The 25988-nt window shown below is 49.0% G+C and overlaps 1 protein-coding gene across 7 annotated transcripts in view; it reads left to right on the top strand.

Annotated features, from left to right (window-relative positions):
- The window catches only part of NFYC (nuclear transcription factor Y subunit gamma), an 80129-nt gene extending 66868 nt beyond the window's left edge, over positions 1-13261 (top strand). For 3 of the 7 annotated variants that reach the window (XM_023221276.3, XM_023221279.2, XM_023221275.1), the window contains exons 6-10: positions 399-572; positions 4915-5073; positions 8744-8851; positions 11492-11551; positions 12533-13256. In XM_023221276.3, the coding sequence (XP_023077044.1) occupies positions 399-572; positions 4915-5073; positions 8744-8851; positions 11492-11551; positions 12533-12964 (933 nt within the window). In that variant the 3' untranslated portion in view covers positions 12965-13256. Of the gene's footprint in view, positions 1-398; positions 573-4914; positions 5074-8743; positions 8852-11491; positions 11552-12532 lie in introns of all 7 variants that reach the window. The other 4 variants (XM_023221280.2, XM_023221277.3, XM_023221282.1 and 1 more) reach the window with 4 other exon arrangements.
- Positions 13262-25988: the final 12727 nt, after the last annotated feature.

Raw genomic sequence — 25988 nt, 5'->3', positions numbered from 1 at the left:
TGAGAGGCATGATGTTTGGGTAGCATCTTCCCAACATGTGCAATTAGCACTGTTCTCAGATCACAGGCCTTGACAGCATTTACTGACAAGCACTGCTGGTGTGTGGTTTTTAGTTACGGTAATTATTTGCCCGTTTGCAACTTATCATGCAATGGGTGATTATTTCGTACTTCAGAAATTGGCTGTATGTTTTGTGAAGCCTATAGGATCTGTTATTTTTAGTTTGATTTAGCATAACTGGTCTCTTTGAATTCCACTTTCCTTTGGCTTCAAATGTGAAGAGCTCAGCATTCAGCAGGCAACTGCACACAGCCTGTTTGGGGGAAGAGTGGAAATTCACTGTGGTGGCTGCTGAGTCGGTTCTTTTCCTCTTACCTGTCTCTCTTTCCACCCAACAGGAGGAGGTGCGCCAGTCTGTAACTCCTGCCGAGCCAGTCCAGTACTATTTCACGCTGGCTCAGCAGCCCACCGCTGTCCAAGTCCAGGGCCAGCAGCAAGGCCAGCAGACCACCAGCTCCACGACCACCATCCAGCCTGGGCAGATCATCATCGCACAGCCTCAGCAGGGCCAGGTCTGTGAGCTGCGGAGGATGCCCATCCAGCAAGACAGTGTCCCTTAGGTTTTTGGATGGGCAGAGCTTGATGAGGGCAGAGAGGCAGCCGGATCATTAGAGAGCACTGGATTTAAAGTCTGGAAACGGGAACTTTTCCCCAGATTCAGCTACTGGGGTGAGATGTCACCCTAATCTCTCTGGACCCTGTTTTTCTCAAAGGTCAAATGAAGAAAGTGTAGTGGACAGTATGTTCTCCAGGATCCTATTAGCTCAGAAATTTTAGAAAGGAAAAAAAATGTCTGAAATGCCTTATGAAGAGTAGTGGGGTCTCCGTAGAGGTACTAAAGTGAACTCCATGCCTGCTGTCTGTGTGTCTGTGTCAGAAGTGGAATTTGTGCCCTTAAAAGGAGAGATTAGGTATCATTGCCAGTTTGCATACTCCTTCTCCCCGTCATTTCTGTGTCCCATATTTGTGTCAAGTGACCTTCTCTTTTTACGATAGTAATCAGAGGACTCTTTCTCTCCCCAGTAGTATTGTTGAGAGCAGTAGCATTCATGTTTGTTGGGGGTCATGTGAGGCTGCAGAGAACTCTGTACTGTGAGCTCTGAATCCAAATTCTCTGTCAATCATTGTTTATTCATTAAACACTGAGCATCCTCTGAGGGTAAAGTCCTGTACTATGTATTAGGGATACAAGCATGAATACAACAGTCCTTATTTTCAAGGAATTCACGATTTAGTTGGGGATACAAATACTTAAAGGTTACACCTCCACGTGGGAATGTGTACAGGGTGTTATAGGAACACATCAAAAGAAGTACCTTGGCTCAGCATAGTGGCTCATGCCTGTAATCCCAGCACTTTGGGAGGCCAAGGTGAGAGGAACCCAGGAGTTTGGGTTACAGTGAGATAGGATCATGCCACTACACTTCAGCCTGGGCAGCACAGCAGGACCTCTTCTTTAATTTAAAAAAAAAAAAAAAGGCAGGGGCATGTGGTGGCTCATGTGTGTAATTCCAACACTTTGGGTAGCCAAGGCAGGAAGATTGCATGAGCCCACGTGTTCAAGACCAGCCTGGGCAACATGGTGAGACCCTGTCTCTACCGAAAAATCAGAACATTAGCCAGCCATGGTGGCATGCACTTGTGTCCCAGCTACGTAAGAGGCTAAGTTGGGAGGATCGCTTGAGCCAAGGAAGTCAAGGCCTCAGTGAACTGTGATTGTGCCATTGTACTCCAGCTGGGGTGACAGAGCAAGATGCTGTCTCAAAAATATATGAGGATGAGTAGTTAAGAAAGATGTGAAGGAGGTGGTCAGATAATATTCCTGAAGGAAGTAATATGAGTCTTAGGGAACAGTGGAAATTAATCAAAAAAAGCAGGAAAGGGTGGTGTTGCCAGTTGAGGGCACAGCATAGGCAAAGGCCTAGAAGTGAGAAACAGTACAGGGAGCCATGGGAAAGTAGTCAGCGTAGGAGACCATCTAGGCAAGTTCGAAAAGATAGGTAGTGAACACATCCTGGACAGCCTTGTGTATTCTAATAAGGAGCTGAGTTTGCCTAGAAGAAAAAAAAATGGGGTGGAGGTAGATGGATGGATTGATGTTTTTTTAAAGATAGGTTCTCACTTGGTCACCCCGGCTGGAGTAGCACGATCATAGCTTGCTGCAGGTTCAAACTACTGGGCTCAAGCAATCCTTCTGCCTCAGCCTCCCGAGGAGCTGGGACTCCCAGGCGTGTGCTACCACACCTGGATAATTTTTAATTTTTTTGTGGAGATGGGGTCTCATTAATGTTTCACAGGCTGGTCTTGAACTCCTGGCTTCATGCCATCCTCTCACCTTGGTCTTCCACAGTGGTGGGATGACAGGCATGAGCCACCATGCCCAGTTAGGAGGTAGATTTAAGTAATTATGATTTGTCCAGGTGCGGTGGTTCACACCTGTAATCCCATCACTTTGGAAGGCCAAGGTAGGCAGATCACAAGGTCAGGAGTTCGAGACCAGCCTGGCCAATATGGTGCAACCCCATCTCTTCTAAAAATGCAAAAGTTAGCCCGGCATGGTGGTGGGTGCTTGTAGTCCCAGCTACTCGGGAGGCTGAGGCAGGAGAATCTCTTGAACCTTCGAGGTGGAGGTTGCAGTGAGCTGAGATCATGCCACTGGACTCCAGCCTGGGTGACAGAGAGAGACTCCATCTCAAAAAAGAAAAAGGTAATTATGATTTTAGGATTTATTCCCTGCTCATTTACTCACCCATATTACAAAAATGTATTGAGTGCTTGTTTTATGCCAGATACTGTGCTAGACAGGAGGGTTCAAAGATAATGGCTGCTCAGTCACTGCCTCAGGGTCTCGATTGTACCATGATACCTAAGGGACCTTCTTTGGCTAATGCTTGTGCCTCTACAGTGGTGAAAGCTTTACCTGCCAAAGGCTTTATGCCTTTACAGAGTGAACTTAGAGGGAGTCTGCCAAGGGCAGGCTCTGATTGGCTGATCATCCTAAAAAGCTCATGGCTGTTGTGCCCTGACAGCAGGGCACACCATACATGATTTGACAGCTGCCATGCTAACACAAGCCCTCATTTTCCTGAAATGATTTAGAAATACCTTGGAAATCCTCTTGGGAAAATTGATATAGTACAGTGATGAGTTGGCAGCATGCATTTCTTTTTAGTCAGCGAGAATTTCATCTATCCTCTTCTCTGCCAACGCAGACGTGCTCATCTTGGAGCTGATAAGGCTTGTGAGGATGGTGAAGTTGGTTCTTCCCAGCATTTCCTGGCTGTTCTTTCACCATCCTGCTGCTTCAGGGTGGCCTTGTGCTGTGTCACACCTCCCTGGACCCGTTGTGATGGCTATTTCAAGTTGAGTGCAGATATCCTTTGTAGGACAGAATACATATGTATCAAAGCAGAGTTGGAAAGAATGCATATTTTGGTAAAATTAATCCTGTGTTTTCTGTCATAAATTGGAAACTTATTTATGGAAGTTGGGAATAGGCTGAGTTGAAAATTGTGGTACAAGAATGGAAGAGATGTTTTCTGTGAGCCTAGCCCACTGCATGTACTTTTAGAACACTCTGTCGTCTTTCTTTCCTGCCCTCCTCCAGTTTGTAGTAATTTCTTCTTAGTAATCCCTTGAATCTCATCTGTCGCTCCCAGAACACATCCCCTTCCCTTGTAACTTTGGATGCATAGTTGTAATTTTCAGTAATCTATGCAGTCAGAATTAAGAACATCAGAATAGCAACATCAGTTGAAGTTTATGATTCATTGAGACTTCCATAGTCTTCTTATTGAGGTGATTAATTCCGAGTGGGGGAGAGAGAGTGACAGAATTCAAGTCAGGGATTGGATATACAGGTGTAGTTTAAAAGGCTCCACCCACACACACCCTCACCGCCGCACTCCCCATCACTACCACCACCAGATGAGCCAGAGAGGCTCACTGCTCTAGGTAACCTGCGAAAGTCACAAATAGTACTAAAGTTTTGAGATTTGAAAGAATAATCGACCCTTTTGGCAGCTTGTGTCTTTACCATCTCTCAGAAGAGTACATTTCATAGGACTATATTTGTGTGTGAGAGACAGAATCTGCCAAGTCACACACATTGGGCAGAAATTTCTTAAATCCAAGATTGCTATTTTTAGAAAGTTAGAGTTCTTGCTTTCTTAAACTCTATTATTTAGGGGTAGACTTAGTTAAGAGTCTGTGTCTTAACAGTGCCCAGTGAGTTAGCAGTGTTTGCTCTCCTGTGGGAAGCCATACTGTGGTCCAGAGCAGCCATCTGGCCAGTGTGGGCAGGAATTGCTCTGCGGCTTCAATGGAGTGAGAGCCAGCGTGCACGAGGGTCAGCCTCGGAGATGCACCCCTGTGCTTTATTTTTCTCTCAATGTCTTACATGCCTAAGAAAGAGCACCATGACCCCGAACTAAATAAATCCGTACCCTTTCCATTTAATGTTACCCTCCAAATTCATCTGCCCCAGACTTGACTTTGGCTATTTCTGAAGCAAACTGTCATGGTTGCTTTTGATTTTTTTCTGTAGTGTATGTGCCTTATCATCACTAAAGGGCTGTGAAAAGTTGCAGCATTTGGGGCACAGAGGTTTATGTTTGGGACCCATGCAGATATTTGTACTGTGAGCCTTAAAATATTTTTGGCTTTTCTTTCATTTTGGAGAGTAGCTTTAGCAATGCTGTACACCCAGAGGACTCTGTATTACTAGTATTGAGATGAGTTTAGGCATTCATTGAGAGGGTTTGCTCCTGGCACACTGCTCATTATTAACCTCTTGGTAATCCTGTGGGCTCTAAGCCTGAACTCATGCAGCATTCTCATAACTCTTCCTTTTAGACCACGCCTGTGACAATGCAGGTTGGAGAAGGTCAGCAGGTGCAGATTGTCCAGGCCCAGCCACAGGGTCAAGCCCAGCAGGCCCAGAGTAGCACTGGACAGACCATGCAGGTGATGCAGCAGATCATCACTAACACGGGAGAGATCCAGCAGATCCCGGTGAGTCTTGCCCTGAGGTTTGTCTTTACAGCTTTATAGAAGGAAGTACTTAAAGATATATATCTATACCTTGATATATATATCGATATCAATCACACACATGCACAATACCTTTTTTTTTTTTTTTGAGATAGGTCTTGCTCTGTCGCCCAGGCTGAAGTGCAGTGGCCTGATCTCAGCTTACTGCAGCCTCTGCCTCCCAGGTTCAAGCGATTCTCCTGCCTCAGCCTCCTGAGTAGCTGGGATTATAGGTGCGTGCCACCACGCCCGGCTAATTTTTGTATTTTTAGTAGAGACGGGGTTTCACAATGTTGGCCAGGCTGGTCTCTAACTCCTAACCTCAGGTGATCCACCCGCTTTAGCCTCCCAAAGTGCTGGGATTATAGGCGTGAGCCACCACGCCCAGCCCACAATACTTATTTTTATGTGTGTGTATGTGTGTGTGTGTTTTGTTTTTAACCTATGCGCCAGTGTTCCTGAACACAACTTGCTTCACTGTGTTTGTTCCCTGCTTTCCTTTAATCTAGGTTCAGGTTCCCCACAGTGGGGCATCTTCTCTCGATTTCCCCTCACTCCACCTGTGCAGGGAAATCATTGTAACCACTACCCATGCCAAGGCCCAAAGGCCCTGTGAGGCAGTCCTGTATTTGATCAGCAGAGGATGAGAGGGAGGTGTATAGGGAAGGCCATAAATACACTTGTTGCATATTCATGACTCAGTTCCCAGTGGAGCCTGCAGCAAAGTGTATTTTTGGCTTTCGTATAACTTATCCATTCCTTTACCGTGGACTGCTGCTTCCTGTGTGCCTTGAGGGATTTCAATTCTTAGATTTGTTGGCTTTTTTATTGTACTCCTTCTTTTGTAAAATGTGTCCTTGTCTTAACACTTGCAGTCTGTACATGGTCGTTTTGACCCCCAAATAGAAGTGAAACAGAGCAGTCCTTCTATTCCCTGCCCTTTGCCATTTTTGTCATAAATGAAACGTAGGCAGGTTTAGAAACTTACATAGACTTGGTTAACCACTTCCTCTGTGAAAATAACTCTGAAAGTATCCTTAGATCAGTTTAGGAATTGTTCTTCATCTGAAGTTAACATAGTAATAGGCCAAGAGAAAGCTTAGGAAAGCGGAGTGTGTATGTCTCTTTCTCCACCTCTCACGTGTGCTCACAATACCCGTGGATTGCACGACTGAGCTCTGCTTTGCTTCATTGTTTCAGTCCCCAACCCCAAGATTTCTGTTGAATGGTTCTCGTTTTTGCAAGTGAAGGCACCCCGCCGCAGGTTCATTTAAGCCAGAGAAGAGAGAGTTCCACCTTGCAGATACTTTAACCCTCTGGGACACAGAGCTTTAGCCTAGCAGATTTGTTGCAGAATTCACTATTTCATCTTCACTGGCTCCAGCACTTTCTGTAGGAGTCTTCATTTCCAGACTCTTTTTTTTGTTTGTTTTTTGAGACGGAGTCTTGCTTTGTCACCCGGGCTGGAGTGCAGTGGCCGGATCTCAGCTCACTGCAAGCTCCGCCTCCCGGGTTTACGCCATTCTCCTGCCTCAGCCTCCGGAGTAGCTGGGACTACAGGCGCCCGCCACCTCGCCCGGCTAGTTTTTTGTATTTTTAGTAGAGACGGGGTTTCACCGTGTTAGCCAGGATGGTCTCGATCTCCTGACCTCGTGATCCGCCCGTCTCGGCCTCCCAAAGTGCTGGGATTACAGGCTTGAGCCACCGCGCCCGGCCCATTTCCAGACTCTTTAGGCAGCTCATTGGAATGTTCCTAATAGTGATGAGCTTCAGGAAGGAAACTATTTCCCTTTCAAAAACCCAGAGCTTATTTTGTCTGTAATTAATGTAAAAAAGCTATGAGGATCCCCAAACCTGTCCTGCTGTAGAGAAATGACGGACAGATCCTCACCAAATGTCTTAACCTAAGCCAAAAAGGAAACCTCTTGCTTTTGTTGAAGAGCTGCTTGGAACCATTTGGCTCACAGCTTTTCAGTCACATTTGGGTTTCTGCAAAGAGCTCTTCCCAGCTAGAAAATTTTACAGCCCTGTAGCTGTCATTATACCTTCTCCCACTCCTGTGACAAGACTTTAGTCTTCTTGTGATCCCTGGCTGGAGTTCTGGGGACTCCTGGGACTAGCCACCATCAGTCTCTGTAGATGAGGTTTCCCATACCTCCCCACAGCTGCCTTCCTCCCCACAAGCAACTTAACATTGTTGCCAGGAAGCTGCATTACAGGATTTAGGTGGGGAATTCAGGCTTGGCACCACAGCCTCCCAGCAGCTTCTCTTGGCATATTCTTAGGAAAGAAATGACTGCAGGTCATAATACTTTTGCCCTGTCTCCTTTGAACCATATTTTTAATAGGTTTAGATTGTGTGTCCCTCCATCTTGCCTCAAGTGGGCAATTCTGGAATGGTCTACCATGAACTTGAGAGGTCGTTTTTTCTTGGTAGTTCAAATTCTGTGAGGCTGGAAGTCTCAGAGAAGCATTTTGATTGAACATTGTGTGCAGGAGTACAGCTTCATCCCATTAGCATTTTCCTCATGGAAGAGTCCTGCAGCTGTTGAAGACCAGAGGGAAATTTGCTCCAGAGCAGAGGCAACACTTACCTGTTAGCCGCAAGAAGCTCCCCCTTGCAACAAAGCAGACGGGGCAGCCAGGGCAGCCAGGGCAGGTGGTTTCTGGGGCCCCCAGATAGAGACCTAGTCTATCCATGCTCCCAGAACCCCTTTCATTTCCTCTAAATTGAGGGTGTGAATGTCTGCAGTCCTCCTCTGCTGACCTTCATCTTTGCTGAGCTACAGTTCTCTGACATGGTAACTGCCTTGGTCCTCTTTTCATCCCTAGCTCAAAGCACTAATACTTTCATGGTACACTGGAGCATTAAGAGCCTGAGTTAAGGCTTTTAGCACACAATTAAATGCAGCATGTGGTATTATTGTATTATCTGAGATTTAATCGTAAGCATGAGAGACTCTAAGGGCGCTTTTGTAGCTTTGGTTTCCCATGATGGGGTTTTCTGTGAAAGGTTTATTGATTCTGCTTCCCCTTGGGAGGTATTTGGCCGGAAACTAGTGCTGAACACCAAGGATCCTAAAAGCCCCACAGACCCCCATCCAGCCTGGCTCTTGGGGAGAGAGATGGTTAAGCAGGCCAGCTTTTGCCTCCAAGATGTGCAGCACAGGGCAGGGCAGTGTGAGGGCTCTGATGCAGAATGATGGCTGTCTGCTTTGGGTTCCTGGCGGATGCTGGATCTCTTTACAGTATTGGGAATTGTGGGAGATGGGAGGGAAAGAGGCCCACACTTAATGTACAGGCATTCTGATCATGTCAGTCAGATAAATTCCGAAGATAAGCCATGATCATGTTGCTAAGATCCGGCAAATAACAAGCATGCAGCCATGCTGTTCTCACCTTTGTGACAGGATATTCTGGGAGTTTTTTCTGAAGTCCATTCAGGGAACATACTCTCTTCTGTGTTGTGTGACTTGTGGATGTTCTGGTTTTGCTTGTTTTGACCTCTGTTTAAAAGGGACTTTTTTCAGGGCAGGCTTCTTTGGAGGGCTTGAGGGGTAGGGGGCAATCACCATCTCTGGTCATGGAAAGTTTGCCTGTTTGAGATTATGCTCAATGTCTTATGGTCTGTTTGTCTCTGCCCCTGCCATAGGTGCAGCTTAACGCCGGCCAGCTGCAGTATATCCGCTTAGCCCAGCCTGTATCAGGCACTCAAGTTGTGCAGGGACAGATCCAGACACTTGCCACCAATGCTCAACAGGTATGTGCCCCAGAGACACAGGGCTTGTGTTGGAGACCAGGAGCAGGTGGCTTCTGACAGGAAAGGAGCACTCAGTGCACAACTGTCTTGCCTCCTCATCCTTCAGCCAGAGGCACCACCCCCACACCCTCCATATCTCTTCTGCACCCAAGAGGCATGGGTGGCAATTGGAACATTAGATTCAAAGTGTTTTCTCTTACCGTCTTGTTCTCAAGGGGCAAAGAAATGCAAGTCAGGGGAAGCCTCGAAGGTGCCTGAAAGAAATCTTATAGGTGTGCACACCCGTCAGACCCGGGATATGTTCGACAGATCGCCTGATCGTCAGGCTGTTTCCATCTTTAAACCCAAGTGGCTGTTGTGTTCTGGCACCTCCTGTGCCCTTTGGAAAGCTTACTTAGATTTTACCCCCACCTCCTCTTGCATCCCTGACCAGAAAAATTGCCCCTCTCCTCTCATGCTCTATAGTATTGATGGCTGAGTCACAGATGGTGAGGGGGCTGCCTCCCTGGACTTGGGGGTATTGAGGGATGTGGGCACCATTTGTAGAAGATGGGGGGTGCTGGCCAAGGGGAGGCATTGTTAATGGATTCTTTTGCCTCAGACCCAGAAAAAGCAGCAATCGTTTAAGAGCTGGACCCGTCTGGCCCAGTTGCATTTCTGGTGATGTATCTATTGACAGTGGTGACAGAGCTGAGTTTGTAGAGCAGGTCTCCAAAGATCTCATTTGGGAAAATATGAGGAATGAGCCAAAAGCAAGGCTTCTGAGTTCCATATAGTCTCTGGGATCATTAAGGACTCTTTCTTTGCCCACTCCCCGGCTTACCTAATGTCTCGGTTCTTCCGTAACTGATACTGACTCACACCCTTCTCCCAGCCCCTCTTTTTTAACCTTGTAAGATTCTTCCTGGGATCCTAAAAACATAACGGCATGGGAGTGGGAGGAAATGAGAAGGAAGCTTCTTGGTTCCTCAGAAGTCAGTTTAGGGCTGGGCATGGTGGCTCACGCCTGTAATCCCAGCACTTTGGGAGGGAGGCCGAGGTGGGTGGATCACTTGAGGTCAGGAGTTTGAGACCAGCCTGCCCAACATGGCAAAACCATTTCTACTAAAAATACAAAAATTAGTTGGGCGTGGTGGTACACGCCTGTAATGCCAGCTACTTGGGAGGCTGAGGCACAAGAATCACTTGAACCCAGGAGGTGGAGGTTGCAGTGAGCCGAGATTGTGCCACTGCACTCCAGCCTGGGTGACAGAGTGAGACTCTGTCTCAAAAAAAAAAAAAATTCGGTTTTGGGAACAGAACTAAAGCCAAAAAATGGGAAAGGTTCGGGAGAAGCAAGAAAGCGGTAGCTGAAGGCAATGAAAATCTTTATAACAACAGGTTGTAATTGTGATGACCTAGTACTTAGTAGGTGCTCAGTAAATGTTTGTTGAATGAAGCTGAATGAATAATATGTAAATAAAATTTAAAGGTAAGTGAAACCTCAGCTAATATGAATGGCAATCCTGCTCGCCACAGAGCAGTTAACCTTCTTATCTATGTGGAATATTTTCCATTTGTCTCGGGCTCACTTGTTTATTCTGCAGACATTTCTGGAATACTTACTTTGTATGGGCTCCTGCCCTCAAGCAGCTTATAGGCTGTTGGAAGGAAAAGGACTAAAATAAGGAACAATAGTAAGAAATAGTCATGAAGCCTTTTATACCCGTTCCCTTTCTTGTTCCTCATAGCCTCATGTGTAGGCTTGCAGGGGTTGTTTTTGGCTGTGGTGAGGACATTTGAGAGGACAGTCCTTGTCTTGCAGGCTGGCTGTGATGATTCCAGGAAATGGTACACAGAGGACACTGCTGGTCAAATGTTCCATAGGAACACATGTGCATGCACACTGCAGTCTTCTTTCTAGTTTACCAAGATGCTTCCAGCAGTTGTCATTATATATGCAGTTCTACATGTCAGTAAATTTATCTAACGTCCATGCACAGTCCGCAAGTAAGATTTTAAGTACTTGTGATAAATGTTGTCTTTGTTCCACTCCCCGTCCCTCCCCCTTTCTCCTCCCCTCCTTTGGCCTAGAGGACTGCACAGTGCCTCTCTCGGAAAAAGTACTTCATAGGTTTGCCATGAGGACTGCTGGGTCCAAGGCCACTTGCTTGCCAGGGTGTTTCATATTCCAGTCAGATGATCTGGGTGATACAGGTTAGGTTTAGAGCCCACCTTCCAAGAATGAAAGAGACCACTCACCACTTTGTCTAACACTTTGCAATCTGCCTTTACTGGCTGAAAGACTGACTCTTAGGACTTCTACCCCAAACCCTAGGACCTAGGAGCCATGTGTTCTGTTTGAGCCTCGGGACCTTGAGATGAGTGGGTGGTTGAGGGAGTAGGCATTCATTAGAGAGATGGATGTGGGAACTGTCTATTATGTGCTCCAGGATTCTTGATGTCCCTTTGTGCTGCCAACTCTTGGGGTAGCCATCAGTGCTAGAAGATTAGGAGGGGCCCTTGCTTTCTTACTACCCATTGAGCTGGGCACTTTATATGTGTTGTCTCATTTGATCTTTATGACCTTCTTCTGGGTGGTGGGCTGGTGGATCAGACCCTGCAGCTGACATATCAACTCTACCATCTTGATTCTTACAGATTACCCAGACAGAGGTCCAGCAAGGACAGCAGCAGTTCAGCCAGTTCACAGATGGACAGGTAGGGTACCCAGCCTGGGCAGGGGCAGAGGGTGAGGAATTGCGGGGCAGGGTAGCAGGTAGTATCTGGGTTTGGATGGTTAGGGCAGCTGTCCTGTCCTCTCCTAACAAGGAGTGGGCAGAAATTTTAAAACAAGTACAGTATTTAAATCAGGGCACCTATCCTTTAGTTTTATAGACTTAGTTGGAACTAAAAATAATCTTAGACATGTAGCCCCAGTTGCCATTTTACAGATGAGTAGACTGAACCCTGCAGATGGGAAGTGCCTTGTCCATGCTCCCCTAGATGTTCATTGCAGAGACAGGACTAGAGAGCAGGTTTCCTGTTTCCCTCTCTAGAACTGTATTTTTTTTCCCCCTAAGCCATAATGTTTTTTTAATAGCATAGACTGTTGAGATGCAGAGAACATGTGACCTCTTGAACTCTCTGGGTGCCTGAAATTCAGTAATTTTCAGTCCATACGAGGAGAGAATCTTCCCTTTTCCCTCTGCTTTCCCCTCACAGTACAGTACCAGAGACCACTGAGGACATGATAGGATGACATGCCCAAACTTGTGCCCTCTGCTGCTCAAAAGGGAGAGGAGCTGGCATCAGGACCCACCTCTGGCTTCTGCCAGCACCACATGCTAGGCTTACATGCCAGGGCTCCTATGAAGTCTTGGCTTTTGGTTTCTTTGGGGAGTGCCTGGGAAACCAAGTAGTCAATTAGCCCTGACCTTCCTAAGTGGCTGTGTGAGTATCTTCTCCACCCCGAAGGGTCTTGGCTATAGTTAAGTGTCTAATACCAGGCCACCTCCTTAGCAGGGCCCATGGAGAAAATTCAAATTCAGTTTAGTTTCAACCTGAGCCAGATACTCTGAGAAAAGGAGGAGAGGAGGGGGTAATCCTACTGCCCCTGCCAGTGTAGATTACCAAGAGTTGGGGAAATGCTGACTTCCAAGCTGCTGGTACAGTGGTTCGAATTGCTTGTGTTTGCCACAGAGGAACAGCGTGCAGCAAGCTCGAGTCTCTGAGCTAACGGGAGAGGCAGAGCCCAAAGAAGTGAAAGCCACAGGAAATTCAACTCCCTGCACCTCTTCCCTGCCCACCACACACCCCCCCTCACACCGGGCTGGTGCCTCCTGTGTCTGCTGCTCCCAACCCCAGCAGAGCTCCACTTCCCCTCCTCCTTCTGACGCCTTGCAGTGGGTGGTGGTTGAGGTATCTGGGACCCCCAACCAGCTCGAGACCCATAGGGAGCTGCATGCCCCTCTCCCAGGGGTGACCTCACTCTCTCCTCTCCACCCCTCGCAGCAGCTCTACCAGATCCAGCAAGTCACCATGCCTGCGGGCCAGGACCTCGCCCAGCCCATGTTCATCCAGTCAGCCAACCAGCCCTCCGACGGGCAGGCCCCCCAGGTGACCGGCGACTGAGGGCCTGAGCTGGCAAGGCCAAGGACACCCAACACAATTTTTGCCATACAGCCCCAGGCGATGGGCACAGCCTTCCTCCCCAGAGGACCCGGCCGACCTCAGCGCCTCCTGCAGGCTAGGACACTGGTGCACTACGCCCCATGCCTGGGGGCCAAGATTCTCCAGCAGAAAGATGCAATATTTTTTGTTTCCTTTTTTTCCCATTTTTTTCTTCAAGGAATCAATATTTCAATATGTTGAGCTGTGTGTCCAATGCTATGAAATTAAAATATTAAATAACATATTTATGGCATTTTCTTGAAGAGTGTGGTTGAAAAAATACTTCTTGTTTTTTTTGTTTGTTTGTTACCGCCACTTCTTTTTAGGAGCAAATCTCCCCAGGGGTGTATGGTATTTCTTGACTCTTGGAACAGCTGCTACCCCCAAGACTTGCCACGTTGTTCTGCCCTGATGGAATTAGGTGAATGTTGAATGTGTGTAGCTGCTTTTTCACTCGTGGTCCTCTCCCCATCCCTTGCTCTTACCCCAGAGCTCTGTGTATCTGCATCCAGAGGCCGTGGAAACATTCCTTGCATTTAAGAGATTTATTCCCCATGGAGAGTGGGTGGGTTCGTTGCCACACTCTGTTCTCCCAGGGACCCAGGAGACTAGGACTTTGTGCGTTTGCTGCCCACCTCTCCTTTATTTTTTAAATGCATTAAACACTGTGCTAGTCTCCTTTGCATGGACTTCAAACTGCATGAAATGCAATAAATCTCATTTTAGATAATTTAGAGTCTGGGTTTCTGTGTCTGGGGGCATTCATGGGGCCACTTTGCTTGGAAAGGTTCATTTGCCCTCAGGTTGTGTGTCTGGGAGAGAGGGCCACCCTTGTGAGAAGGGGATGTTCAAAGTGAAGGGAACTTCATGCTCTGTATCTAAATGAAACAGGTCCTTAGCCGATCTGTGTGTGCGTGTGTGTGTGTGTGTGTGTGTGTGTCTTGCTCTGTTTCCCAGGCTGGAGTGCAGTGGTGTGATCACTGCTCACTTCAGCCTCAATCTTCTGGGCTCAAGCAATCCTCCCACCCCAGCCTCCTGAGTTGCTGGGACTACAGTCAGGTTACAGTCAGGTACCACCATGCCCAGCTAATTTTTTTATTTATTTGTAGAGACAGGGTTTCACTTATTGCCCTGGCTGGTCTTGAACTCCTGGGCTCAAGTGATCCTGCCACGTCCGCTTCCCAAAGTACTGGGATTACAGGCATGAGCCACTGTGCCTCGCCTACCTCAGCCAGTCTTAAAAGTGAACTTCATCAGAATATATTTGCTGCTCAGAGATGCTTGCCTGCTGGACTTACTAGATTCTCACCATGTATCAGATTGAGCGGTGTCTTCTGCCTGGTTGAGGGTCAAGGGGGCATCTCTCATGGAGAAAGCTGGCTCTATCAAACAAACCTGGGGTAAATCATTCCAGTCCTGCCTGGCACAGGCTGCCGTTCAGCTACCTGCTGTGGCCACGCCCATTACCAATGGCATGGCATCTGCCAGAGAACAACCCAGGCGCCTTGTCAGCCAAGAGTTCTGCAGCCAAGACCTACTTCCTGTTAATTGAAGCAGAGAAAATAAAGCATTCCACTTATTCATTGGCCACAGAGGCCAGTGATGAGCCATCTTTCTTACCTCCACCATGCCATCCTTCCAGCTGGAATGAGCTGCTGTTGTGGGAAGAACAGTGAGCTGGGTGCCAGGAAATGTAGCTATTTGCCCTAAACCCATGGGCGGATACCTCCCTTGTCTTTGAGACTGTCTCAGTGAGTGAGGTGGAAATTGGGGAAGGGCTTTTATTAGATGATTTCAAGTCTGAACCTGATGCTTTTATGATTATCTCATGAAATATCCACTGTAAACCATGGGGGTAAGACATGAATTGGTTTTCAACAAGTAGTTTCTGATAACTCTTAATGCCCTCTGCTCTTTCTTCCTCCCAGGAGATTGCCCAGATTTCTGGGATCTGCTTAAATACTTTGCCTAGATTCGAGTCTGGCCAGCTGTACCCTTTACTCCAAATTGGGGCATCCTGTTGCTTATATTGTCTTGATGATGGTAGCTTATAAAGTACTCAGCATCTACTTCACTATGCCTTACCTCGGTCCGTAAGAAAAAACTGCAATGAAAACAACACAATGAAATAATAAAACAAATTAGAATTAGGAAAAACATGATCTAGTAGGAAATCAGGATTATAGAAAACAACACAAATACCATGGTTATAAAGACCTATGTAGTTATTAGAATTATTTGACCCTGAGCTTCCTGGTCACCAAAGCAAAAAGAGATGAGACCAGGTAAAGGATTCACATTATAAAAGAAAGACAACTTTTTTTTTTTTTTTTTCAAAAGCAAAGTTTTTTTAGCTTTAAGGTTTTGGATACATGATGCTGTGTATCCAAAATGACATGGAGTGTCATCAGGGTAGGTAAAGCAGGTGACAGTTCACCATGATGTTGGCCCCCATAACACAGTGAGTCAGGGTCAGCCCCCACATGCTCGCGACTCCCAAATTCAGTCCCTCCTATATCTAGTTATCTTCATTCTAGCTGTGGACTTTTTTCTGAAGGTGATCTTCTGGCCTTTCTAGCTGTTCTGAACTCAGTCTTGGCGAGACATCATATAATAGCAAGTTTTCACTGATATCCGTGTGCCTAGCCCCGCATGCAGGGAATGCAAGAGGGAGAAAGTGGAAGTGCAGAGGGACCTCAGGCAGAAGCTCCACAATTTAATTTCCCGACATCTTGTGTCCCACCTTGTTTGCTCTGGTTCATTCCTGAAAACCCAAGTATGACTGTAGTTTCAGGCCAGTGAGTGGGTCCCCATTTTCCTGTAGACTTCCATTCTTGTTTTAGAGATGTTTCGATCAGTTGTGATTAGCAAGCAGCTTCCCTGCTGAACACTTTCCCTTTAAATTGCCCTGCCAGCAGGGCCCATCCTGGTGTAAACAAACCCTTTGGTGCAGCCCAAGAGAGCCCCTATCTAATACCCAGCACGATCCCCTTACATCCGGAGCACTTTTTAAACATTTTTCCTAGCACTTGCAGCATCCGTCCTCCTTCCCGATGATCTTCACAGTGACCCTGCAGGGGAGACAGGAAGAGGCATCATGATCCCTGTGTTAGAGATGGAGTCATGGGAGGGCTAGTGAAGTGCAGTGACTTGCCCAAGGTCACTCCATGAATTAAGGGTGGAATTGAAACCAAAACACTGATCTCCTGACCCCCTGTGCATACACAGTTGCTCTCTGGCCAAAGGTGACGTGTATATATGTAGGAAGGAGGCAGGCTGTTGAAATGTGAACTATCTCCTTTTATTCAGTCTTCCTGAACTGACTGGCCCAGCCTTGAGTATGCGTGAAATAAATAAAGCCATTGGGTCTGGTCTGGGGACAGCTAGTGGGTGGGATAACTTGCCACAAGGATGACCTTGGAGACTGGAGACCCCTGGAATCAGGAGCAGACGATCTGGCTGGCTTCCTTGCCGCTCAGGTCTGCGGAAGCCACAAGGGGGCAGCATGCAGCCCTCACCTGTGTCTCTGGGAGGTGCCCTGTCCCACTCATCCCAACTGTAGACAATTCTAGGAACTAGTGGGAGTATGACTGTCCCCTTTCTTAACCCCCTTCCTGATAAGACCCTCACCCTTTGAAGGGAGGGTCCTCCCTAGGATAATAGTGAGAGCTGGAAACTCTACCCTCTCCAGAGTGTTGCCTCAAGGTAGGTGGTTAGATTTTAATGACTTTCTGACAGCTGAAGTTGGTTCAAGGTCCTTATCTCCCCAGCTTTGTTTCTTTTCACTCTCCTCTCCCCCACCACCTCCTGTACTCTATGGTCCTGTCACACCCAATTACCGATCCCTGAACTTTCCTCCATGTTTTCAGAATGTGCTAGCTACAATGCCTGGAATGCCCTTTTACTTCCTTTTTCACTTACTGAGCTTCTATACATCCATCAAGGCCCAATTTAAATGGCCCTTGCTGAGAAACTTCAAGACCTCTTCAATGTTCCCATGTGAACTTCTACAACCTCTATTATTAGAGCTCATATACAGTCGCTCAGCAGATGTTTCTTTGGCACCTTCTGTGTGTCAGATGTTGTTTTAAACATTGTGAATACAACTTAAAACAAGTCTGACTTGTCTGCTACCATGGAACTTACATTAATGAGTGGGTTGAGGGTGGGGGTTGGGTTGGGGACGGGGGAGAGAGACAACGAACATAAGACCAAGTTAGACTCTAAAGAAACCCTCTACCTTGCTGTTAGAGTTTTCTGGGTTGGGCTGTCTTCCTCACAGGGAGTCCTCAAGTCCAGGGTCATCTCCACCTCTGGAGCGCAGCACAGAGCCTGGCACCAAGAGGGTAACAGTAACTGATGAGTGAGTGAGCGAACACAAAACCATCCTTGCAGCCACACTGCACATATTCCCACTTCTGTTCATCTGCTCTCACCATAACATTTTTTTTCTTGTTAAGAATTCTTTTTGTTTGTTTTGTTTTTTTGAGATGGAGTCTTGCTCTGTCGCCAGGCTGGAGTGCAGTGGTGCGACCTCGGCTCACTGCAAATTCTGCCTCCTGGGTTCAAGTGATTCTCCTGCCTCAGCCTCCCGAATAGCTGGGACTACAGGTGCCTGCCACCATTCCTGGCTAATTTTTGTATTTTTAGTAGAGATGAGATTTCACCATATTGGCCAGGATGGTCTCAACTCAATCTCTTGACCTTGTGACCCACACACCTTGGCCTCCCAAAGTGCTGGGATTACAGGCGTGAGCCACCATGCCTGGCCCTTGTTAACAATTTTTTATTGAGCTATGGTAATATGCCAGGCAGGGGTGTTCAATGGAGATTATTGTTTAAGAAATTTCTGTCTAGGAAAATATGTCTAAGGCCAGGCATGGTGGCTCATGCTAGTAATCCGAGCACTTTGGGAGATCGAGGCGGGAGGATCACTTGAGGCCAGGAGTTTGAGACCAGCCTGGGCAATTTGGTGAAACCCCATCTCTACAAAAAAATATGAAAATTAGTCCGGGCATGGTGGTGGCACATGCCTGTAATCCCAGCTACTTGGGAGGCTGGGGCGGGTGGATTGCTTGAGTTGGGAAGGATGACTTGAGTCCAGGAGGCAAAGGTTGCAGTGAGCCAAGATCATGCCACTGCACTCCATCTTGGGTGACAGAGTGAGACCCTGTCTCAAAAAAAAAGAAAAGAAAAGAAAAGAAAATACGTCTAAAGCTTGGTACTCATGGATTCTCATTTCATCTTCACATCCTTGTTAGGTAGGCATTCTCCCTATTTTGTAAGAAAGAAACGGGGGCTCAAAAATGTTAAAATATTACCCAAGGGCACCAGCTGGTTGGTTGGAGCCAGATGCTCCTAGCAGCCTCCTATCCCAGCTGACCCAGCCCCCATGGGTTTTGCCCCCTCCACTTGTGATTATTTTCCTACAGAGAATGAGAGTCCCCTTCCCACCAACTCCTGGGTAGGGACCTAGCTTTTGTCCCACAGTTCCAGCCATCTATAGGCCTCAGTGAGGTGGCATCTGAGCTCCCAAGAGGAGAAGACCCTCGTATGGAGGCCCAGTGCCCAGTCACATGAGCAACTTGGCCATGGCTTCCTCAAGTCCTCCTGAGCCAGGCTGCTGGTGTCTCCCCCAGCTTGGGTGCTGTTCCACTGCCATGGCTCAGGAAGAGAGGACAGAAAGACAGTAAGACTGGCACTCAGGAGGGAAGAACCTGAGCTGGACCAGGCTGGGCTGGGTTCCTGTGTCTGGCTGGTGCTGAGGAGAGGTCTGAAACAGAACCCGGCCTCCTTCCAATCCCTGAGCCTCCAGCCTCTCCTTAGAGTCTTGGCCGTGTGCTGTGCCCATCATCTCTGTGAACTCCCAGCCCCTCCCCCAAGCTCCTGGTCTCTCTTTCTGGGAAGGTCTGTGGAACAGAAGCTTTCTAAGATCTTGTATGTGTCAAATGTCTTTATTTTGCCCTTTCATTTAAGTGACAGTTTGGCAAGGTATAGAATTCTAGGTTCACAATTATTTGCCCTCAGCACTTGGAAGATATGATTCCATTGTCTCTTGGCATCTGTTGTTGCTGATGAGAAGTTTACTGTCAACTCAATTATTGGACCTTTGTAGATAAGCCATCTTTTCTCTCTGGTGGCTTTTAGAATTTCTATTTATTCTTGATATTCTACACTTTGACTACAAGGTGTCTAGATAGAGTTTTGTTTTCTAAGATATCTTACTAGGTAGTCTGTGGGCCTTTTAAATCTAGAAATTCATTGATTATTTTTGGCAAGTTTAGTCACTCCAGTATCTGTTTTTGAAACCCTTAATGCATATGCTAGAGTTTCTCATTCAATCTTCTATGTCTCTTTTCTTCCATCTGTTTCATCTCTTTATTCTGTGCTTCAGTCTGAAGGATTTCTTCAGTTCTAGCTTCTAATTCATTAATTCTCTTCAGATATATTTGATAACCTATTTATTGATTTTTTAAAAAATGTTAGTGACTTTAGTTTTCATTTCTAAAATTTCTAGATAGTTCTGTTCATTTCTGCTACGTTTCTGTTTGATATCTTTCTATTCTTGTTTTATAGATGCTACTTCTTCCTTTATCTTTTTGATGATTTTAGCTATATTAAATTTCCTTTCAGATTGCTCCATTAGCTCTAGGTCTTTACATATAAATTCTCCCATGAGAGGTATGTCTGTCAAGGTATGGTGCTTCCAATCTGTTATGGAACTTATCCTTGAGATTATTTTCAGCACATTTTCCTGACTGTGCCCTGAGATATGGAGACCACCCTAAGGGATGATTTATCAGTTGTATGTGCCTAAGGCACATGGAAGTGCACCAGCTTCAAATCAGCTCTTATAGCAGTGTCTTGGTTTGGGATTTTTGCATGGCCTGGATATCAAATCCTGAGCCCACATCCCATGTGGACAGGCTGAGGTGTCACACTTATAAGAGTCCTCTTTCTGCTTAAAGCCAGGGGCCAGGTGGCTAGCAGACAGAGATTTTAATCCTGTTCATGGAAGGCAGCACTTTACTAGACCCAGCTTTAAACAGAAAGCCTACTGTTGCCCCTGGCATTTTTAAGATTGGCAACTATACTTCCCACCCTCCCACCCCACTGGACACTGGACCCGCTCCTCAGAAATACACCTTCAATTCCTGCTTGCCACCAGGAATTACCTCTTATGGTCTTACACAATTCCCCATTCTTGCTTTTGGAGCTTGAATATGTATTTTTTTCTTTTAATTATCAGCTGGGCATGGTGGCTCACGCCTGTAATCCCAGCACTTTGGGACGCCAAAGCTGATAGATCACTTCGAGGCCAGGAGTTCAAGACCAGCCTGGCCAACATGGTGAAACCCCATCTCTACAAAAAATACAAAAATTAGCCAGGCATGGTGGTGAGAATACAGTAGCTGTATTCTCAGCTACTCGAGAGGCTGAGGCAGAGAATAGCTTGAACCTGGGAAGCGGAGGTTTGCGGTAAGCCAAGATCACACCACTGCACTCCAGCCTGGACAACAGAGCAAGACTTGGTCTCAAAAAAAATAAATAAATAAAAATAAAAAATAAAAAAATTATTTAGCACTTGCCTTGCTTTGCACATCTAATATTTCAAAGAGGAGGAATTTAATAAGTGTTTAATCAAGCTTGACATGGAAATCCTGGTCTCTGAGCCTCCCATCTTTGTCACTGAGTCTCTAGCCTCTCTTTGGAGTACCCATTCTCCTCCCTGAATCCCATCTCCCTTACCAGGTTGTCAACCTCTTTCTGAACCCCATTTCCTGCTACTCAATCTTCAGTCCCTCCTACTCACGTCATCTCCCTCCTTGAGCCCTCATCCAAGTTTCTCCCACCAGGAGAGCATGGAAGTTCTTTTCCACTGCACACTCAGCAACTCAGAAAAGTCCTTCCTTTTCATTTTTCAGCCAACTCCATTGTCCCAGTGGTTCTCACTGAGAGCATGGAGTTAACCAGCGGGACCACAGCATTGTTGCCTTCTGCGTGGTCTTCCAGGAGTAGAGGTTAGAGGAAGGATCTTAGAGAAAGAATCAGGATTCTTAGAGGAAGAATCCTGAAGGCAGAGGAGCCCTGCAAGAAGGGAGGGCTTTGACCTTCATTTCCACGCCCCTTTCTCCCTCTGTGTCTCCTCCCTGTGGGCCCCCTCCAGCCCTGAGGATCAATGGGGGTTTGCTTTCACTGAGCTCAGCAATACTGCTCCCTCCCCACTTCCTGTGGCTCTGAGCTGACTGGCCTGCTTGGTCTAGGCTGGGGGCAGGTCAGTGCCACACCCAGATCTGGGGAAAAGAAATTCCTTGGGCCCCTCCAGCACCTCTCGCCTGGTGGGTGGCCTAAGTCTGTTGTCCTTTCTGGGCTGCATAGGGAAAAGGAGGAAGGCCTGATCTTTCTCTCATGCTTCCTCCTGCTCTCAGTAGAGGTGGGTTCCCAGAGGTCAATAATGTGATGCCATCACCCTCTGAGCACTCTCCACTCCAGTCCCCTCCTAGGAAGGCTTCCTAGGTTGAGAAGGACCTGCTAGGACCAGGGAATTCCCAGAGCATCTCCCCGCTCCACCTCAAACACGTACCTGAAAATCAGTAGGACAAATGGGTCATGTGTGTACAGCCCCCTGCATGGTCTCTAACTTTTTCATGCATTATGGCATTCAGCCCTGATAGCCAAGGGAGGTGGGGAAGAGGTGGAGTGGCTTGCCCAAGGTCCCCAGGTAGTCCACAGGTGGAGCTAGGACTGGAAGCCCAGCCATGACTTGTAGTTTAGGGCTCTTTCTGTCCCTGGCACTGCCAGCCTCTCTGGGTGCTGGCGCCTCCCACTTCATCCATCCTGGGTTCTCTCCTAGGGAGCCACAGCCTCTACAGCATGCCCAGCCTCAGGGCCTGGCCGGGTTCCCTGTTTCTTATCAAGTCAAATTGGACCCTCCAGCTTGGCATTCAAGTCCTCCTGCATCCACCTGGCTAAGCTTGCTCTTCCGAATGCTCTGTAACATCCTTCCCACACCAACACACACACACACACACACACACATACACACACACACACACACAGCAGTACCTGGGTGAATTAAGAGCTATACAAGGCAAGTCTCTTCACTGAGCCTCAGTCTTCTTGACTATAAAACGAAACTGAACAGTATTACTGCACAAGGTTGTGGGGATGCTGAAATAGACAATGCAGGTAAAACATCCTGCACAAGGCTTAGGATTTACTGCAGGCCTCATTAATGGTAGCTGCAGGCATTATTGGTTGTACTTCTCTGCGTCTCTCCCAGTCCTCCCCACTTCTCCCCACTCCTGTCCCCAAGTAAGCTCCCTCTGTCATTGCCTGTGGAGACTTATCCCTCCTGTGACCTCTAGCAGCCCTTGGAGCTGTAAGAAAGCCCAGGGTCAGGTGGCTAGCAGGCAGAGAGGTTTTAGGAGGCGAGTGAGTGGAACCCAGACCTCCTCACCTAAATTCAACTAGCACACCTCTGCTCCAAAGCTTTGTACACATTGGGGTGCTACCTTACGATTCTGTCTGTAAAAAGGATTCCTTTGCTGATAAAGTCTAAAAATCACTGACTTAAACCACCCCACTTCCCACTCCAGGAAAGGCACCTGAGCCCTTGATTGATGATCTGGGGTCACAGTGGGAGTCACTGACAGGCTTGAGCCTAGCCTGAGAGACCTTAGTCCTAGCCACTCCCTGCCCTCCATCCTTTCAGACCTGGAAATTTCATCCTTGGTATAAGTAAGTTCTAGAGAACAAGGATTGGCCGTGTACGGTTATCCTCAGCTCCCAGCACCCAGTGCCCAGCAGGCAGGTGCCAGTCAGTGGAAAGCACAGGTCACACACAGTTCTGGGGCTCACCAATAGGCTGTGTAGACTTAGGCGAGTCCCTGTGCCTCTCAGAGTCTCAGCTGTCTCAAGCAAGGTGCTGCTCTCTGGCCCAAAAGGGACTGGGCCTGGCACACAGATGGTGCTCAGCCAATGGGAGCGCTCGCCCTCCCACCCTTCCTCTCAGTCAATACTTGCTCCATGGATGGATGATGGGGACAGTGATGAATTACAGGAGATCTTGGAGCCCTGCCCACTTCTTGCACAGACAGGGAAACAAGTCCAGGGTGGGGAAGGGACGTGCCCAGGTGGGAGTGAGTGTCGGTGAGTGCGTCTCCTCAGCGGGACAGGGAAGCTTTCACAGTGTTACCAGGGTGGAGACAGGGCTTGCGGGTGGAAAGGAAACTGCTGAGGGTGGGGTCAGGGGAACAGGTGGGAGAGACGGAAGGAGGAGGGTGGGGAACCACAGTGTCCAGTACCCTCCAGCAGAGGGGCCAACTGAGGGAGTCTGAGACAGCTGTTTGCTCAGAAAAGTGTCTTAGTCACTAAAGGCTGTGGTGGGGAAAGGCCGTCCTCCCAGTCACGTCCTGGGAATCCGGATGGGGCAGGAAGGCTGCCCGGTGACCCTCATAGTGGCCACCTGTCCTCTCTGAACTGGACTTTCTCTTCTGGCCCTTCCACTCCTCCATGTGCACACACATGCCAAGTAAATTTGCTGTGGCCTCCTGGAATCATCTCCCCCCTGTCCCTCCCAACCCTTAGGAAGAGTTCTGTGTCCCTCCATTACCCATATGCCTGCAGGAGAAACAGGCCTCTATGCCCTATGAAAGTCCTTCCTGAGATCTAACTTCCATCCCTATAGCTGCAACCACAGTCTCTTTCCTCTTTCTGCTGCCTTTGAGCAGGTAATCTGGAGCTGGAGTTGGGAATGATGAGAGACTCTCCCTGCAGTGAGGGCTCCTCACAAGGTGGGGAAAGAACCTTTGTAGTCCCTCAGCTGGGAAGAGAGCCATGGGATCCAGAGGTGATGCTGAGCTTGAAGATTAGATTTCCCAGAACAGAGCCAGTTTCAGATATTCTGGGTGTTCAGGGCAACCTGAATTCAAATTCCATTTCTGTTACAGAAGAAGAACCTCAAAAAGACCCCCTAGAAACATCCCCAAGGCCCTTGCAACTGCTTTCCTGTGCACCTTTCACATCCTAGACCTTAGTTCCATTCCCCAGGATCCATGATTGAGAAGAACCTGCCAGGCAGTTCCACAGAGGGAGGACAGTGCCACATATTTTGGGGGTGCTATCTTCAGCTCATAGAGAGAAGATGGGTTAACTCAGCCCAGGCACTGCATCCCTAGTGGGGCCCTGGGGTCCAGAAACCATTCCCAGCTTCCAGTAGAGGATCTGGGCATAACCTGCCTGGGGGCACCAGGCTCTGGCCCTGGGCACACCTTGACCAAGAACAGCAGAAGAGATTCAGGTCAGACCCCAGAGGGCACCCCCTGCTAGGCAGAGGGGAAAGGATCACTATGGGGTAGGGGTGTGGGCCTGCTGCCAAGCCCAGCTTAGGGACCCCCAGGTCCCTGCAGCCCACGGCCCTGCCCCCCTCCCTCCCTCACTGGCGCTCAGCAGATCAATGCTGCCTTTGCTGACAGCTGAGAATCGAGCTCGCCTTCCCGCCCCTTCCCCCGCCCCTCCCGCTCGGCTTCGTCCCTCGAGATCCTCCCCGAGGAACCGGGAAGAGTTTGCTGCGGAAGGCTCACCCTGGGGCAGGGCCTGCGGAGGGAGCGGCTGGTGTGGCCGCCGCTTTCCGTGGAGGAAGAGGGAAAGAGAATCGTGAAACCCAAGTTACCAACCCTGTGCAGGGCCCAGGAGGGCTAAAGGAGAGGGGCTGTCCCCTACAGCCACAGAGATGGAGGTCGGGGACTAAGAAAAACTTTCCTGCTGGAGAGGGAATGCCCTGGGACAGACAGTCTCCCCTTTTCTGGCTGGGATTCTGTGGGCCTTGGGTAGGGGCTGTGTGTCCCCCCTAAGGCTGGCTCAGAGCTCATCTCCCAACACTCCATCTGCCCAAACCCAGTTCCCTGACCTGGGAGTGAGGCAGGGGAGCAGGCCCCTCCATCGGGGAGGACCCTCTTCTGGGCAGGGTGGCTCTTCCCCCATCACGATGAAGGGAAGCTCAGAGGTGGCAGTAGGTGGGAGAAAGATAGACACACCCAGGCCCACTGTGCCCCACACACCCTGATGCTGCCCAGCAGCCCGTGGGCTCCAGACCTTTCAGGTAAGAGCAGGACAACCGCCGCTGTCCACCCAGCCACGCACAGCACTGGGTACACTTTAAGCACACGCACCAGGCACACAGGGGTCGACCCCGACGGACACACCTCATCCCCTTCGGACTCCACCTCCACTTTCGCAGCCACCCACACCCGACCCACAACTCACACCTCACTAACTCCATCCCACCACCCAGCCACCACCCTGCACACACAAGTAGACGCCGCTCCACCGGTCTACACCTAAACTCCACGGGACACTGCGTCCCTTCCCCTGCCGCCCGCGGCCACAACTCCACGTGAACTCCGCTTTCCACAAGCACACACGAGGCGTCCCACCCCGGGCTGGCCTTCGGGCCCCACTGCCCCACGCAGCCGTGGACACCACTTGCACGCGCCCGACTTCCCGGCCCCGCGCGCTGCCCCCGCCACGCGGTTCGGCCCAGGCACCAACTCGGCTGCCCGTGCGCCCTGCCCCGCCGCCTGCTCCGCGCGTCCCCTCCCTCCGCCTCGCCTCGCTTGCTCGCTCGCTCCCTCCCGATTTGGGAAGGCGGCCGCGGGGCGGGCGGGGGAGGGGCGGGGCGGGGGAGGGTGACATGTGAGCGGCGCGCGCCGGTGGCAGGTGGAAAGGCGAGCGGCATGGAGCGCGTAATAAGAGAGTTGGAGTCGGAAAGAGCAGCCCCAGTCGCCGGGGAAGCGGGCGGTCAGTGCGGGCTCCGGCGGCCCCCAGGCTCCGAGCGCCCGCCGGCGGCCCCGGCCCGGCCCCGAGCCCCCACCGCCCGCGCCTGCCCCGGGTCGCCCCTCTGGCCCCGGGTCCGAGCCATGCGCCGCTGAGCGCCCCGAGCGCGCCCCCGCCCCGGACCGTGCCCGGGCCCCGGCCCCCCCCA

Source organism: Piliocolobus tephrosceles, chromosome 1 (assembly GCF_002776525.5).
Source record: "Piliocolobus tephrosceles isolate RC106 chromosome 1, ASM277652v3, whole genome shotgun sequence".
Lineage (NCBI taxonomy): Eukaryota > Metazoa > Chordata > Mammalia > Primates > Cercopithecidae > Piliocolobus > Piliocolobus tephrosceles.
The sequence above is the reverse complement of the archived record's forward strand: the minus strand, read 5'-3'. Positions and strand labels throughout refer to the sequence as shown.